Source organism: Accipiter gentilis, chromosome 26, assembly GCF_929443795.1.
Source record: "Accipiter gentilis chromosome 26, bAccGen1.1, whole genome shotgun sequence".
In the NCBI taxonomy this organism is placed as follows: domain Eukaryota; kingdom Metazoa; phylum Chordata; class Aves; order Accipitriformes; family Accipitridae; genus Astur; species Astur gentilis.
Window position 1 is genome coordinate 14,316,712 of NC_064905.1, and position 16,551 is coordinate 14,333,262.

At 42.3% G+C, this 16,551-nt stretch overlaps 2 protein-coding genes across 7 annotated transcripts; both read left to right on the forward strand.

Moving 5' to 3' along the window:
* The first annotated feature begins 361 nt into the window (after positions 1-361).
* Positions 362-4,044, forward strand: MED7 (mediator complex subunit 7). 2 transcript variants are annotated; one of them, XM_049829670.1, is made up of 2 exons: positions 362-415; positions 1,030-4,044. In XM_049829670.1, exon 2 carries the CDS (start codon positions 1,049-1,051, stop codon positions 1,739-1,741), a length of 693 nt encoding a protein of 230 aa, XP_049685627.1. In that variant the 5' UTR covers positions 362-415; positions 1,030-1,048; the 3' UTR covers positions 1,742-4,044. The 2 variants fall into 2 exon arrangements, with proteins under 2 accessions (XP_049685627.1, XP_049685625.1); XM_049829668.1 differs by having other exon boundaries at positions 370-474; positions 1,030-4,043.
* A 1,609-nt stretch (positions 4,045-5,653) lies between these two features.
* On the forward strand, positions 5,654-13,886 carry LOC126051026 (hepatitis A virus cellular receptor 1 homolog). 5 transcript variants are annotated; one of them, XM_049829664.1, is made up of 8 exons: positions 6,095-6,520; positions 8,320-8,857; positions 9,484-9,534; positions 11,323-11,402; positions 11,664-11,720; positions 12,485-12,599; positions 13,227-13,266; positions 13,650-13,886. In XM_049829664.1, exons 2-8 carry the CDS (start codon positions 8,437-8,439, stop codon positions 13,741-13,743), a joined length of 858 nt encoding a protein of 285 aa, XP_049685621.1. In that variant the 5' UTR covers positions 6,095-6,520; positions 8,320-8,436; the 3' UTR covers positions 13,744-13,886. The 5 variants fall into 5 exon arrangements, with proteins under 5 accessions (XP_049685624.1, XP_049685621.1, XP_049685622.1 ...); XM_049829665.1 differs by having other exon boundaries at positions 6,103-6,520; positions 8,513-8,857; XM_049829667.1 differs by lacking the exon at positions 9,484-9,534 and having other exon boundaries at positions 5,654-6,520; positions 8,513-8,857.
* The last annotated feature ends 2,665 nt before the right edge of the window (positions 13,887-16,551 follow it).

The following is a 16,551-nucleotide window of genomic DNA, read 5'->3' on the forward strand; positions in this document are numbered from 1 at the left end:
CGCCAGGCCTCTGGCCTCGCCGCCTCAGGAGCGGCTTCTGGTGAGGGGCCCCCGGCACCCCCGGGGAGACCCACAACAGCGGTGGGGATGCAGCCCCCCCGTTCCGCCTGGGCTGCCTGCTGCCACGTCCGGGGACAGGGCAGCCCCTGGCCGGGCGGCAGCACCTTGCGGCCGCCGCCATTACGCGCCCTCCGCCCTCCTCCCTCCGCCCCGGCCCGGCCCGCCCCGCGGTGCTCGGCACCGCCTCCCCAGGGAACCCTCTGCGGTGAGTGGAGCCAGCTTCTGACCGGTGTTCGGAAGGACCAATCAGAGCGTGCCGCCGCGCCGACGGCGAGCCAATAGAGAGGAAGGGAAGCCGGGGGCTGGCCGGAAGCGGGGCGCCCGGCGGTTGCGCTGAGGGGAGCTCGGCGGGGAGGTGAGGATCGGCGGCTCCCCGCGGGTCGCGGGCTCCCGGCGCGGCTGTCCCCTTCGCCGGTACGTGGTCAGTCGTCGATGGGGTCTCGCCGTAGCGTGACCCCGGCTCTTCTCGCTTCAGCAGTGGCCTGGAGAACCCCGCGGCGCGGCTCGGGCCTTCCCAGAGCCTGGCCCGGCCTGGCCCGGGGCAGGGCGGCGGCGGCGGCGGCTGTGGAGCCGGGGCGCGGGGCCGCGTCCTCCCCTGAGGGCGGCGCTTGCCCGCCGCCGGGCTGCGCGGTTTCTTCTCTCGCAGGGGGTGGTGTTAGCGGGCCAGGCCTCAGCTAGGAAAGGCGTCTTCCCTCCCTTCTTGTGGCTGCTCTGTTCACAGGCTGGTCTTGCGTGGTTCGAGATGTGAATGCTTTATGTGCTTCTAGTGAAGTTAATTCTGCTAAAAGTATAGCTCAGTGGAAAGCTAATGTGGATTCACTCGTGAGTTTCCTGTATTCTACACGTTGAGGTGGCGTTCTTCTGGCTCATCTTCTCACAGCCAGCTCTCTTGTATTGCCCTTGTTTCTATTTATACAATGAGGTTGTCATGCAGATTGTTTAATGTATCTTTCTTGGGACATTCCCTAGGTATTTTCGTCTGGCAAAAATGGGTGAACCTCAGCAAGTGAGTGCCCTTCCTCCGCCTCCAATGCAATATATAAAAGAATATACTGATGAAAACATCCGGAAAGGCCTGGCTCCAAAGCCACCTCCACCTGTGAAAGACAGTTATATGATGTTTGGTAATCAGTTTCAATGTGATGATCTGATTATTCGACCCTTGGAGAGCCAGGGTATTGAACGGCTACATCCTATGCAGTTTGATCACAAGAAGGAATTAAGAAAACTTAATATGTCTATCCTGGTCAACTTTTTGGACCTCTTGGATATCTTGATAAGGAGTCCAGGGAGTATAAAGCGAGAGGAGAAACTGGAAGACTTGAAACTGCTTTTTGTTCATGTCCATCATCTTATAAATGAGTATCGCCCTCACCAAGCTAGGGAGACACTGAGAGTCATGATGGAGGTGCAGAAACGTCAGCGTTTGGAAACAGCAGAGCGATTTCAGAAGCACTTAGAGCGAGTTGTAGAGATGATTCAGAACTGCCTGGCTTCCTTGCCTGATGATCTGCCTCATTCAGAGGGAGGACTGAGAGTGAAAACAGAAGCAATGGATGCTGATGATGGCAGCAACTGTATTGGACAGAGCGAAAAGCAGAGAGAGCGTTCTGGTGGCAAGAGAGACCAGGTTTTAGACAAAGATGCAGCGATGTGTAGCATTATTGATGAAATGACATGAAGAAAACACTTTGTTTTTTTAAGCTCACCATAGTGAGAGGCAGAATGAATTCTGAGGGTATACGTTGTATTTTGTTTTGCTGTACTACAAGCACACAAAGCATTTATTGTACACCTGTTGGAGGTTGTGAGTGACTAGGCAGATGAAAATGTTTAATATTTTGTGAGCTGTGTGCTTATTGGTAGAAACAAAAGAGCATATTTTTTGTTAAATGTATTGTGTGAGGTGGTAGCCATAGATTAAAGTTAGTTTTTTCTGTTGTACTTTCATTTGTCACTTTCTGCTTTTTTCAGGTATGCTTTGTTTTTGTTTTGTTTTAAATTGCTTTATAGTGTGGAAGCAAGGGATCTGACCGAGAGGAATTGTAGCTGACGGTTCCTCCATTTCAAATAAGTCCTAGTTGTTTACAATTTCAGTGGGTCCTTTCAGGAATGTGTAGCTCAATAGTAAAAATAAAATTAGTGTAAAGTCTGCAAAATACATTCCCTTCTAGTTTTGTAATAATAAAACTGTACTAAAGAGAACCTAAAAATTCCTTTATGACAGATTAATACAGTGTAATTTGCCTTACAGAGATATGCTGCCAGGAGTCTCAACAACTAAATGAATTAAAAATAATTGGATTTTAATTTCCTTAGAGGTAAATCATAACCAGTCTTGACCTTACAAAAATGCCTACTTCTTTCTTTTCTTTTTTTTTTTAATATAGATGCTTAGACTAACTTATATTTCCTGCATAGTTAATATACATGCACGGATTGAATCATTTTGCAGTGCAGATGGTTTGTATTTGCCTTTTAGGTTGGTTCTGTGCCCAGCTGAGCATTTTTCTCAGGAAGGAGAGTCTGATTGGATAACTAGCCTTTATACTAATTGAGAACTTCTAAGCTTGAAAGAACCTGCAAGTATTCCATCAAGTGGAAGCCATATCAATCATGTTTAAAGAACATTTGAGTTGGTTCAGTCCCCCATAGCAAGAGGAAAAGAGTGATTTGATAGTGAAGAAGTGGTTTCTTTGCCTCTCCTGTCAGGGAATTCCTACTTCCATCTTTTTGCCACATAACACCGTAGTATGTATGTTTTCCAAAGTATGCGGAGCAGCTAAAAAACAGGTAAACCTTATGAGTGAGGGAACTTGCACTAACTCTGTTTTTTAGCTGTGATTTAACAAGCTGTATCTCTGTGTCACTTGATAATTCTGTTTTCGGAAATGTTTAAAGGGGCAGGCAAAAGTATTTAGCTGTTGGGTAGTGGGGATTGAGCTCGGTGCAGATAAAGATGAACTGAAGTGAGTTTGACTCATTGGAGGACATCATCTGCTTTTTTTAAGTGACATAAGTAACAATAAAGAAGGAGAAAAGAAGAAACTTTTTTTTTAGAAATGTGTAAATAACTTTACAAAGTTAACACTTTTGTCCTTTATTCAACCACCACTGTTTCCTTCCTTCTCCCCGGACTAGATCTAAATTGTATTGCTTGTAGGTAACTAAAATAGTTGCAAGTGAGCAGAATTAATTTGGTATCTATTTTGTAAATGTTGTTTCATGTGGAAGATATGAAGAAACATTTAGTGCTTCTTGGATAAGAGAGTTTGTGCACTGTGGAACTACGATTTGTCAAGGACGTTTTAACTTTGCCATTCAGAAAAGAACTGTCATAGATACTCGGTGGCTTTTTGTCTAATTTTTATGCTTTTAATAAAGTTATAGGCCTGGGTACTATAGTTTCAAAATACTGCATAGTTAATATACTGGGTCCTAGCAGTGTCTAACAATTGCAATGAATGTTTTGTGAAACCATTGAGGTAAACAGGGATCGTCATTTAAAAAGTAATGAAGGCTGCTTTCACTTTCCAAAAAGTTCCACAAATAATTTGTTTATTCTAGGTGGGGTTTTTTTTCTATGTTTAAGGCAAACCCTTAGAAAGCTGTGGGAGGCTTCCTGGGCTTTTTTCAGCCAAAACATTGACTTTTTCCTCTGTTGTCAGGTCAAAGCAGTGATAGTTTTCCCTTTTTCTGTTACAGCTTTGCATTTGGGAAAAACAATGGACTGTAGCTGCAGTGAAGAGAGTGGGTGGCATATGTCTGTTAGTCTAGGGGAATGGGCATTTCACATTTCGTAGGATGATGTGACTCACTGACTAGCAAATTTGATTATAAATGTTGTCTTCTCTAGTGTGTTAATTAACCTGTTTCTAATGATGAGATCTTTTCTTATCTCAGCAAGTCCTGATTTTATTTTTGGATGTAACAACATTTGAAGTATTCTACCCCTGAAATGTTAATGTATACAATATGTGTTGGATTATATATGCCTTATGAAATTTGATGAGATAAAGTTAACATCAGATATTAAGCAGCATTTTGTTGGATGTTTTCTAATAAAAAAAAAAAGGGGGGGGGAAGGAAAAGATAAAAGCCCAGCCCTTCTGTTACACTATCTGAACAAGCACAGGGATAACAGAAGTACAGTTACTCAAAAAATTCCAAAAGTTTCTTGATACAGAGAAGCCAAGTGTGTCACCAGTGGACAAAAGGGCAAAGTTTGTAGTTCTGATTGTCTGGGGGGAAAAGAAGAAAAGCTATTTAATGATACAGTTTTAAAATAGTACAAGGAAGATATATTTCCAGCAATGCTTTAATCTTATTTCAATATTTAATGTTTTGGTTTGGTTTTATTTTCACAAAGTGTGATCTGACTATGCTCTGAGTCAAGAAGAAACATGCAGCTACTTTAAGGGCTGCATGAAAAAGGTGATGATGGCACCTTTTTTACAGAAATGGTGCTCACTTCTTGCACAAATAAAAAACAGGAACTTGGGAAACAGGCATGTAGGAACTCAGAAATTATATCAAGGCATTCCTTAGGGTCTGTCTTTGAGATGAAAACTAAAGCAAGCGGGTTAACTGTTGCCCGTAGCTCTCACATTCTCTCACTATGTGACCAGAACAGCTTTCCTGGGGATACAGCCAGCAGACAGCACCTGAATTACTGTAGGCTATCGTATGAATGAAGCAACCTGGGTGAAGTGAGTAGAATGGGCTCAGGCAGAGCTCTGGGATAACAGTTTCCTTACTTTCTTATAATGTGTATTTATTTCAGAGCTCAGACATGGCCCATGCAGAGGAGGAATCCATGTAGATTCACTCACACTGCACATTACTGCAGGTAACTGGCAGAAGGGACGTGTCCCAGTCTGCTGGTGGTTTGTCGCATGCTGAACCACCCAGAGGAGTTCATCAGCTGGTGCCATGTGCTGTTGTGGCACAGCTGTAGTGAATGTGGTCATCTGCCTTGTGCCAGAGCCAGGTGGCCCTGCCTTTTCCATTTGTGCAGAGCAGTTTCAGGATCCTGCTGTTAATGATCAGAATTGTTCCTATAGCAGCTATCTGCAGTTTCCTGTTTTCCCAGAAATAAGAGGAGAAAGGAAACAGCATTTTCTTAGAGTTCTGCTTCTAGCGACTGCATGTAAAAATCCCCCTTTATCCCTCTTTCTCTCATTTCTCTCCTATGAGTATGTTGCTAGTGTTTGTCTGTCTTTAGGCTACTTTAATCCTTTGGTTTTCCTCCTTTTCACTTAAAGAAACTTAGAGAGTTTGGTGACTCTGCTCTCATGTAAGGTAGTCAGTGTGAGACAGCTCTGTTGGTTCTGATTCTAGCCTAATAGATGTTTGGGGGTATGTTTTTGGAAGCATTTCTGCTCTTTCAGTTATTGATAAAAAGTAACTCCTTAGAACTTAATTTTGTCTATGTAAAACAGTGTGAGGTAGATTAGTTGCTTCAGCAAAGAACATTTGTTGGTCCTAGATCAAATACACTTGATCACAGCTGCAATTCTAGTCCAAACAATATAAAAAGACAAGATGTCCTCAAGAAGAGTTGGGTAATCCAGGGACAGGGAGGGTGGCCAGGGAACACCATTTCTCCAAAGCTGTATTTCAGCAGCATTTTGTCAAAGTGAGCCTTGAGCCTGGGATGGCATGGTTTCCACACTACTTTTAAAGTGACCTCTGTATTCTGTATGTTTTACTTTATATTGCAGAAGCCCAGATGCACACAAAATTTTTAAAAGTCAAGATGAAAAAACACTGCAACTCTATTAGTCTATAATTGTGTAACAGTAGGACAGCTTTCCAACACTACCAAATTATAGCCTACAAAGAAAATGGCATTTGCCTAAAGATGCTCTGAGTTGCTTCCAAGTATTTGAACCAGAAACTTATGATTAAATGCTTGAGTACTTCCTAGGAATCTGTTATTTTGCCAAGTCCTTTCCGTTTACCGCAGTCTGTTATATATCCTTTGTAATCTCTTATCCAAATTCTGTCTACTGTGGCAAAAACAGGTGTGGGGAGCAGCATGGGGCAAGGGATTACAGATATGTCAGCTCGGTGGCGCTGACAACAGTTTCATCTACTGTAATGAGGAGATCTGGAAAAAATGAGAAGTAGATTTCTGAAGTACTGCTAAGTATTTTAGCCTTTTAGTCAAACCACAGTCAGAAAGAGCTCAGCTGCGTACACTGCCAGCAGCAGCGCTTGGCTGCGCTGCTAGAGACTAGCAGACTAACCACAGGAAAAGCAATCCGGATTAGACTAAAGGCCATTCTCAGCTGTGTCTAAAGATGGTCTACTAAGAAGTAGACCCAGAAGTTTACGGAGAAGATAAGTTTTCTTGAATGTAGGTGCCCGAAGGGTGAACGGGAGTGTTGTTCCTCATCTTCAGCCACAATGTCGTCTTACTTCTGCATGAACTGGATTCTTCTGATCCTCTTTACAGGTAACTGAGTGGGCCTAAATGAATAGGTGGAGGCGGATGGAGCTAACGTGCATCAATGTTTCTGAGGGTTGCAGAGAGATATTTTACATTACAACAGGAAGAGTGGCTACATGGTACAGAAACTGCAGCTTTGTGTTAAGAATAGAACTTTGTCACAGTGGCTCAATAGTCTTCTGATGGCCTTATCTCCTTTTTAAAACAAAATCATGTTGAGGGTATGATGGTTTTAAATATGCTGATTCTTGGGCTGTCTGCTAGTCTTATTAGTGAATGATCTTTTGCTTTTTTTTAGATAATGAAGATCTGAGATGAGCACTTTAAATCATTTTAGAAAAGATGTAAAACAAGGGTATTTCACTTCAACATGCTTTGTGAAGATGAATGCTTAGGAAGACATGGAAAAGGTCAACTGTGGCTCCTGGTGTTTTTTAGCCAATGGGCAATTTTATTGGGACAAATTAGTAATTTCTCCTTTCTTATTCTGAGAAAGCAGTGCTCCTAGGAAAAATATTGTTAAAGGCAATAGCACTGTAAACAACAGGTTGCAGAGTGGTACTAGTATAGGCAGATAGACATTAAAAATTTGGTGGTAGAATATGTTCAGTAGAAAGAAAGGGATATTGCAGATTTTATTTCCTCTAGTTCTTTATAAAGCCTTTTATGATGCGATTCATTTAGAGCTTGCTCTTTTATATTCAATAAAATACATCCTTTTCAGAGATTAGTTTCTAGTATGCTATTGTGGCAAAGTTTCTGAATGAAGATTTATTTTTAACTATAATAGGTTAGGTTGGGAAAAATGACTGAGCTGAGCTGGGGAGATCAGCTTTTTCACAAGGGACAATTGCAATCAAGCCGTACAGTTGGCGGACCTGCCGCGGGGAGCTCCCTTCCTAATTATAGAGTGGGCTAGACTTTTAATAGAGATAATTTGTTGCCTGTACTTGCTGCAGAGAATTCTATCCCTGAAATGTTAATACGGATAGATCGAAATATTTACACGTGTGGTCCCATGTTACTGAATTTGATAGGAAATACGTAGCGGTAAGTATATTGCAAACAGTTTTCTTTGAAGTACAAGCAGACAGAATGTGCACCTCAGGAGCCCCACTGTGTATGTAACCTGTTAGAAGAAGGTGGTTACAGGATGGCTAGGACTGGACCACCAGAGCACAAATGATTTTGGCTGGCACTTAATACAGCTTTTATTAAAACCCTCCTAAAGGGAATATTGACTAGAGTGGTCTGAATAGAGCAAAAGAAACTATCTCACTGTGACGAATGGGCTACTGGCTGCTGGGTCTTGCTGTTTTGACTTGAATAGTGTGACACAGCCTTCTGGAAACATGAAAAATGACTTTTAATGGGAACCTAACAAGTTAGAAACTGCATAAGAATGAGGGAAGAAAATAAGGTTGTGAAAAAAGAGGGTATAAAATTTCTCAAAAAGCTCTGAAAAATCTCTTCTGATAAGAGTAGGCAAAATCTGTCATTAGGCAAGAAAAAAGGAAACTTATTCAGCAGTGATTATTCTGATGAAACCTGTGATTGATTTAGTGGCTTTTCACTGAAAGGGAGGAAGTTTCCCACAATGGTTATAACGAAAGTCAATGTCTTACTGTTCCCCCGTGTGTGGCTTGGATTAAATCTGAACTAAGGAAAAATATAAAGAGCTAACTGGCCTGATATGGCTAAAGAGAAGCCACCAAGTTGTGCAGATCCAAATTCTGTTCTCTCTTCACCTCTCTGCCTACATGCAGAGACTGCAGAAAGTGTGTTTTATTTCTTTCTCTGGCTAGAGACACATTCTGAACAAATCACTGGCCTGATCGTTATCCCTCACTTCATCAGTCCTGCTGGGATTCACATCTATTTGTGGAGAACCTGATCCAGCCACGCCTGGTGGTGTTTGCAAGATGGCAGGTATCAAGTCATGCAAGATGTTCTTGCATGCACTGTGCTCAACACCAACATTTGTCTTTTTGTCCACAGGCCCCACTGTATCGGGATCGCTTGTGAAAGGAAGGGTTGGCCAGAATATCACTGTGCCCTGCTCTTACACTGTTAATAGGATACAAGACATTACATCGATGTGCTGGGGTCGTGACAGCTGCCCTGTTTCCAAATGTTATCGGACCATTATCTGGACAGATGGATGGAAGGTGACAGAGCGGTACAACAGCAGGTATATGTTGAATGGGAACCTCCCAAAGGGTGACGTGTCCCTCACGATCGTGAACGCCGAGGAAGCAGACAGTGGGATATACTGCTGCCGCGTGGAGATCGCAGGGTGGTTCAATGACCAGACAAGTAATCACAGGGTTGTGATAGAGAAAGGTGAGTGCAGAGGTGCTCTCTCCTGTCAGTACTGTTGTGGTAAACCTGCTGCTGAGTCTGGATTTCAAAGCTTGTGCTGGAAATGATTTCTATAATCATCCATAGGACTGATCTTTAGGACTTTGCAGGTCTGTTATTAGCGCTGTTTAAATTAAGCTGTCTTTGGCATTGTTGTGATCCCAGTGCAATCACTGCAATTAAAAAAAGGACATGGTGCTTTGTTTCATGGTGCCCAGCACTACTGCACTTTCTTAGAAGCGCTATTTGAAGAATTTGAGAGAAAGGGCAGCATAGGGTACTTTATTCATAGAAAGTGTTATACTTGATACTTGATCCTTTTCATAGAAAACAGTGCTTCATTTTCCCTGCTTGATTCCAGAGGAAAGTCCAGGGACACAAAATTAGTATAGATGATTTTTTTTAATCAACTCTTCCTTTGATTTTTATTTTTTTCGCTTGTTCGTAAAAAGCATGATAATATATGGAACAAGTGGCTGACAGATGTACTTGTGTGGCTGATACTAGCAAAGTTTTATTATAGAAACGCTTTCTTTTTTACACTACATAAATGCGCACTAAGGTTAATTATAACGTATGTTGGTTTTGTTTTATTTTTTTAACATCAGCTAGGATCTCTACTGCAAGTCCTCACTCTTACACCTCTGAACAGACCTCAGGTAACTTTTATCCAAGTATTAATCTCAGTAGCATATATAGGCTATATTGCAAATGGGGATCTTAGGAAGGAAATAAAATGATAGATGATAGAAATGTCTTGGCTAAAATTTACTAAACATTACCATAGGTCCAGAGATCAGAACATGGATTTAAATTCTGCCTGACATTATATAGAGAGCCCAGCAGAAGGAACATGTATACTTGGGAGGAAGTTTTCTTGCAGGTGTTATCCTTAAGTAGATGTTTTATTGGTGCTGCAAGTATTGTTTTTTCTTGTGGCTGTTGTTTTGGTATGTTGCTTTGTTTGTGGTATAAAATCTCACCTCGTCTTCAGGAATTGCATCCCATGAATAGTAGAACACAAATTTTTAGGAGTTGGGTGTACTTAATAAATTTATTTGTTGCTCTATAACATAGAACTGTTTTACTGGGCTAGCTCAAAAGTGCATCTGATTCAGGATACTATCTCAGTAGCAGTCAGCAGCAGATGATTAAGGGTGGTGGTAGAAATGGGGCATATGTAGTAATGTGAGGCCCTTCATTGTAGTGGAAGGGACAGTCAACAGCTATTCTTCACTTGGTTTCTCCATTCCACTCACAAGTTTATAGACTTCTATTGTATACCCACTCAGCTGCATCTTTCTCAGTCTGAAAAAGATAACTTTAATTTCCAGTGCACAAGAGAGAGCTCATAGTGTAACAATAGCTTGTTCTCCAGATTTTGAAAGAAAAGTCAGGGATGCCATTTGTGTTTCTCCCTCCATTTCAGATATTTCCAGTTAAGCAACTCTAAAATGTTACCACAGTTGCATTTCCTTTTTGGAAGAAGAAGTGAAAACTTTCTCAGACTGTTTCTGTTCTAGTTGCAAATAACATAGCTTCCAATCTTAGAACTCATGGGTTTTCTTAACCCTGTGACGTCTTCCTTTGCTGCTGGTGGAGTAACTTTTCAGATTACAAGTTAATATGTGCGTGTTCACACAGAGGGAGACTGCAAAAGGCAGGTGGTCATGTGCCTCTGATGTAGGAGTGCTCCAGCATCTCCAATGGAAGAGAACAGTGAAGCAAATGATCCTGTCCTCTTCCAAGTAAAGCTTCTGGGAGAAGGGTAACAATTTAAAAAGTCAAAGGAACCAGCTGGGGTTGTCATAATGTGAACAGGAGATTTTGTTTTCAGAAGGGCTGTATATCATCTGACAACACATGGAGAAACTGAGACTGATGATATGGAAGACATAAGTTTGTAGGTCGGAAGTTTAAATATTGCAAACAGCTTTGCTCTGGGAAATTACCTCAAAATACGCTGCAGGTCCTTACACAAATATATCACATTTTGGTCAGTCTGTTTATTGTATAGCTGTCTGGGACTTTAAAAGTTATAATTTTATTTCTCCAACTCTGTACCACTTGCACTTTTAAGGCCCTGAGCTAACCTTAATCGGTTTTCCTGAGATAACCTAAGTTTGTGTTAAGCATCCACTGCTGCTGCTTCGCTCCAAAACCTGATGCCTGCCTTGGGTAACTCCTTCCTTCTAGGCCCTGTGTTGATATAGCAGCAAGAGCTAAGTGTTTCCTGGAAGGAATTCAAAGCTCTGAAAAGGGCAGCAGAGGCTGCAATATTTAGAGTTTTGTGCTGAAGGTACCAACCTCTTTATGATGTGCAGAGCTGAGACTCCTGATAGAGAGATACTTAAGTTTGGCGCTCCCAAGTCAGCAGTACAAAGTCCTCTCCGTCAAGGCAGAATGGTTCTCTGTGCAAGTGATGTGTTTGTCTTGCCTTTGCTCAGCTCAAGGGAGCACCAGTGAATCATCCTTTCCCATCACAAGAACGTGGCCGTCGGTTTCTGCTTCGGAAGCTCCTCAGACCGTAAGCATCTCTGTTGTGCTATAGCACACCTAGACGAGGAGGATAGACCTGAGAGGTTATTGGGTCATCCCTGCAGTTCACTTGTACTGCTTTAGTTTGATTGCGAAAGAATATTTTTTTTTTGTGGTCTGCATGTTTAGTGCTTATGAAAGAATGCTTGTGTGCTCATTATTAAAGGAGGGGGGGAAACCTGCTTTGCATGAATAAAGTACTTCCCACTAATGCAGGAAGAGCGTTAGCAACATCTGTGTTGCCTTTCAGGCCTCTGGTCCCTGCTCAAGCACCTCAGACTGCTCGGATGTAACTGCAAACGCGCAGGTATGGCGGGGTAAGGGGACGAGTTGAAGCTGGACCTCCTGACAGCACAGGGATGCTCTGCACTCCCTGTGCAATGCGCTTCAAACAGGCAGCTCTGTGTCTGTTCCGCTGAGTCCTCCAGCACATATTGCAGGGTGACAGGCAGCAACATCACCCCGATTTTATCAGGAAGACAAGACAGCCAGGGTAGCCTTTCGGAAGGCCTGCTGTGACGTAGTGCCAGGCAGTATGTGCTGTGAGCTTCCATACTGCTGCGTGTGCAGAATGCAAGTCAAGGACCATACTGCGCTTCAGCATCTTTCCAGGCCTGAGTTCCTAATGAGAGGTTAGATGTCCAATGGCTGACTTCAGGAAGAAATTTTGGCTAAATAAAGACCACTGCAAGGAGGAGGCGTGTTTACTTATTGGTATAAAGCCTTGAATAACTTCTGAGTAAGCTGACAAAAAGGCAGGAGGGTGTGACGTCAGGAGATACTTTAATCATAAAAAATAAAATATTCACCAAATAGTATTAAACCTGAACCAATGGGATTTGCAATAACTTCAGGTTCTTTGACAATCTCAGAAAGTAACGTGTTTAACAGCATGGTTCATACAACTGTTGCAGTGATTCTGCTTGCAACTAGTCCTGTATCTCAAATTAGGCTCTTGCTCTCAAGTGTACTTTTACTGCAGGCTTGCAAAACACACAAATTTGCCTTTTGGTACCGTGTGGGCTTCTTGCTCTTAATGCCACTAATGCTCATCTGTGTTGTTTTTGACAGAATGTGTCTGCATCGCTTCCCAGTCAGCAGTATTCAGAAAATGGGCTATACATTGGGATTGGTTTATGTGCAGTACTTCTAGCCATCCTTATTTTGGCCCTGTTCCTCGCTAGACGTAAGTACTTTTCATGGGTGGTTATTCAAGGATTGGTCACGTACGTCTGATCACAGCGGTGCCAGATGCCACGTGTCTTCTGCTCCAGGGAAGCGAGCGAATGTCTCTGGATGGCCTCACTCTGCCCTGCGCTGGGGTTGCTTGCTCAGCTCTCCCCCTTAGCCTCGGGGGCACAGAACGGCAAGGCGCGAATGTGGTCTCAGTATTTTATGTCTCGGACTCCTCAGCAACCAGTCGAGCCGGGGTTTGGTGAGGGGATGTGTGATACAAGCCCGCCTCTCCTGCCCCACTCATTTCCTCCTACCCGTTCCTCAGTTGCCATGTTGACCCAGTCCTTCCCAATGATAATGGGAGGGGCACTGGTTTCATATAACTGTATGCAATATTTTTTCTATGTGCCAGACTTTCTGCATAGAGCCTTTTGGTCAGACCAAGACATATGAATTGGATCTCATGGAAATAATGGGGATTTCCTATATACTGAAAACATTTGTTTAAAGTTCCTTTATTTAGTTTCATATACTTGAATTTTCTTTTTGAACCCGCTACTTTACTTGCTTCTACTGGTTTAAACAAAATCATGTTTTCCGTCTTTTTTTCTTTCTTTTCATTCTTGATGGTCCTTAGAATATTTATACAATACGAAGAAGACGGGTGACTTTGCAAAGTAAGTATTCTGTTTATGCTTTAGCTAATAGGACAAACTAGGTTGCAGAAAGAAAGTGTTGTCAGAATGCTTCAGCACATACTTTGACTTTTTTAAAAAATTCAAGTTAATAGGAAACATTGCAAAAAGAAATTAATAAATCCTGCTACTTATTAGTTAGTAAGCAAAAATGAGTATAACTGTCAGGTCATTGCATTGGGGAGCATGCAAACTTCAAGTGTGGGTTGTCTCATAAGTGGAAAAATGATTCATTGTCAGTTATGTTTAAGTGGTTTAGCATATTTTATATTTTTCCAGTGAGCTGGTTGGTTTAGCTATCTGCTTGTCTGTGTTTCTATTGTCAGTTTTTTGTTTAACAGCATGGTTTTTACTCTTTTATGCAGCTTTGTTGCATTTTGGAGGCCAGAAGCTACAGGGAACCATAGTGCCCTGGAAGATGAGATCCATGCAGAGGAAAACATTTATATAATACACTAAGGACTATATGCATGCTTGCCTTTGTCATCGCCGGGACATTAAAGAGTTTGCAAAATGTTAGCTGCTCCCTCTGCTCAGCAGATAACTGTGACTGGACTACTGAAGCATTATTCACATCATTCTAATAAAACAAATAAAAGCTACATGTCTAATTAAAAACTTTTATCAGCCTGTTCCAGAAACAGAAACCCTACTGGCTTGAATGGAAATTTCCAGAATCCACTTATCAAACCCTAAAGAAAGTTACCATTATATTTATTATCTGCTCCAAATTGTCTCTTCCTTTTTGGAAAAAAAGGGGAAGTGTCAGAATAGCTACTCAATCTCCAAAGGAAAACCACACAAGTTTTTTAAAAACTTGACTTTACTGTGTATTGTATCTGCCAGCTACAAAAGAGTTCATGCCATCAGAGGGCAGAAGTAATCTCACAGCTGCCATCACAAAGATGACACATGGAAAAACTCGGTAGTGTTAGTATTTCAATATACATTTAGTGGAATTTTCATTAAGGTTGGGTATAGCTGGTCCTGGTAACAGCTCAGTAATGCACTGTATTAATTGCTCTCCACCCACAGTTAAATCTGGAGGAGCTATTGATGCTCAACCTCTCATGGGATGTCCTCGGAGCCTACAGGATCAGTACTTCAATGTGCAGAATATTCACAGCTTGTTTTCAGAGAACCATGACTAAGTGCATTTTTCCTTTGCAAAATAAGTCATCTTTCTTCTTTGTGGCTTTCTCAGCCTATGCTTTAAGAAGTCCTCAGTGTGGAAAGTCTTACTTCCAGGCCTCTAAAACAACTGAACAAAAAAATATCTACTTTGCAAAATTAATTAAATTCTCACTTTTCTTAGCTTGTGGAAAAGCCATGGACATTGCACACAATATTGGCTGAAAGTTTGCCCTGCCTTTACACCCCTCTAGATACCAAATGACTCGCGTGTCTTATGCTGAATTTGTTTGATGGCTTTTAGCTCATAAATGTAGTTTATGTAGGAGTATCTGTGGCCTAGTGCCTTTTCTCCACTGCTCCTCAGTGAGACCTGGGTCTCAGCTTTTAATCTCTGCAACACTAAACTTTGGTTTACTTAAAGAAATGGAGGCAGCCACGTGAGGATGAATCAACGCTTTATGCGTAGTTGAGCAATAGACACAACATGCCCAAATCAGCTTTAAGTGGAAGGCTAATTTTCCCCAACTGGTTTTTAAGAGTGCATTTTTAAACAGAGGCTGGGGAATTCCTGAAAGAGCAGAAAAGTGGTACAAGCAGGAGGGAGACCAACTCTTAGCAAATACTGGTCAGTACAAATTTTGCGCTGAAGCTCATCCCAAGCAGCAATGCGGAACACCTAGAGGAGACATTGCTGACACGGGGAAGACTTGCGGATTTACCGCAAACTTTCTATCATTGAGTTCCTGATTTTCAAGGGAATCATGTGAAGAACAAAGCTGTATTATCCAATGAGGCATAAAGGAGCAATAATAAAATCAGTAGGTATTTATGTTAACAGCTGAGACGCTTGGGACCACAGTCTGGTTGTGCTTTTAGGGGAGCTGGGGTCAGTGGAGCAGTTACCCATCCTTCCCCCAGCTGGTAGAGATGGGAGGGCTTGACCAGTTTGGGGAGGGGAATGTTTTCCCCCAGGAGAACTGGAGAGCCTGGCTAAGGTGGGATACTGCTGGTGAGTGTGCTTGCAAAGGCTCACAAAGGAGGGAAAGGCTCCTCATCCTGTAGAGGAAGGAAGACATGGAAAACAAGTTGGGACAGGTGACCCTGGTGTGCTTTGTGGTTTCGCTTGTGCCGTGGGTTGTCTTGGGGCTGTCTGTTGGAGCAGACCTAAAGGGTTGGAAACGTGGAGGTGAATTCATGGTTGACTGAAGAGCTCGGTGTGGGAGCACAGGTATTAGGTGATCACTGATCCCTAGGCCGGGAAAGGCAGTGGAGGAAACCAGCTCTGCTGTTTTCTGTGTTCGTGTCACGTGTTGACTTGTGGAAGGTACCAAAACTAGAAAGAACCTGCTAGGGTTAGATTGTATTTTTGTATTTAACTATTAATAGCAATTACTAAATTAAAATGACTGACCACACTGCAGACGCTGCTTGCTTTCTGCCTGGCTTAGCATGTGGCTGCTGTGGCTTCTAGTCCATGACCGGAGCTGGAGGAAGTCTGATCTGGTCTCTGAACTAGATCTCAGAAAACATCTTCAGCAGTTTCTGCTTTCTGGAATTTTACCAAATCAGTCTCTACTGGAATCAGAGGTAGACAAGTGTAGGGTTTCCAAATTACCTGATTCCAACCACTCATGCTCTTAAGGAGTTTGAAGACCATCCTTGAAGACTGCTAATCATTAAAACTGCTTGCCCATAAGGATTTTTTTTTTTCTTAATATTACAGACTAATTCTTATATCAGAGAGTTTTCATGCAAAATAAGGTTCTAGAATATCTGATAACCAGAATCTCGATTAAAGTTTCCTTTCTGCTGTGCAGTTAGTTGGGAAACAGACTCTGCAAAGGTTGTGTGGAGCAAGAACTTTGTCTTGGATATGCAGTATAATACATGCAAATACATGCAGGCAGAAGCTCCCTGTACTTTTTCATTACTTCCACTTATGTCAGTGGATCTTGGAAGAGGCATTTCAAAATGAGCCCCAGAGATGTGCAGGTGGTACTTGGAGCCGGTTCACCCATTAAGAGATTATCCAGCTGCACACAAACTGGCAGCACATTGAGTGTGATATGGCTAACTAACGAGCTGCAAACTGATTTTTTTTTTTTTGAGACAGTTCTCTGCCTTTCCTTTTCT

Bases quoted from the DNA above. Each gene is read 5' to 3' on its own strand.
- MED7 (XM_049829670.1), top strand. From the start codon at position 1,049: ATGGGTGAACCTCAGCAAGTGAGTGCCCTTCCTCCGCCTCCAATGCAA.
- LOC126051026 (XM_049829664.1), top strand. From the start codon at position 8,437: ATGGCAGGTATCAAGTCATGCAAGATGTTCTTGCATGCACTGTGCTCA. The intron at 8,858-9,483 runs GTGAGTGCAGAG...TTTTAACATCAG, and splicing joins CAGGGTTGTGATAGAGAAAG to CTAGGATCTCTACTGCAAGT. The intron at 11,403-11,663 runs GTAAGCATCTCT...GTTGCCTTTCAG, and splicing joins CTTCGGAAGCTCCTCAGACC to GCCTCTGGTCCCTGCTCAAG.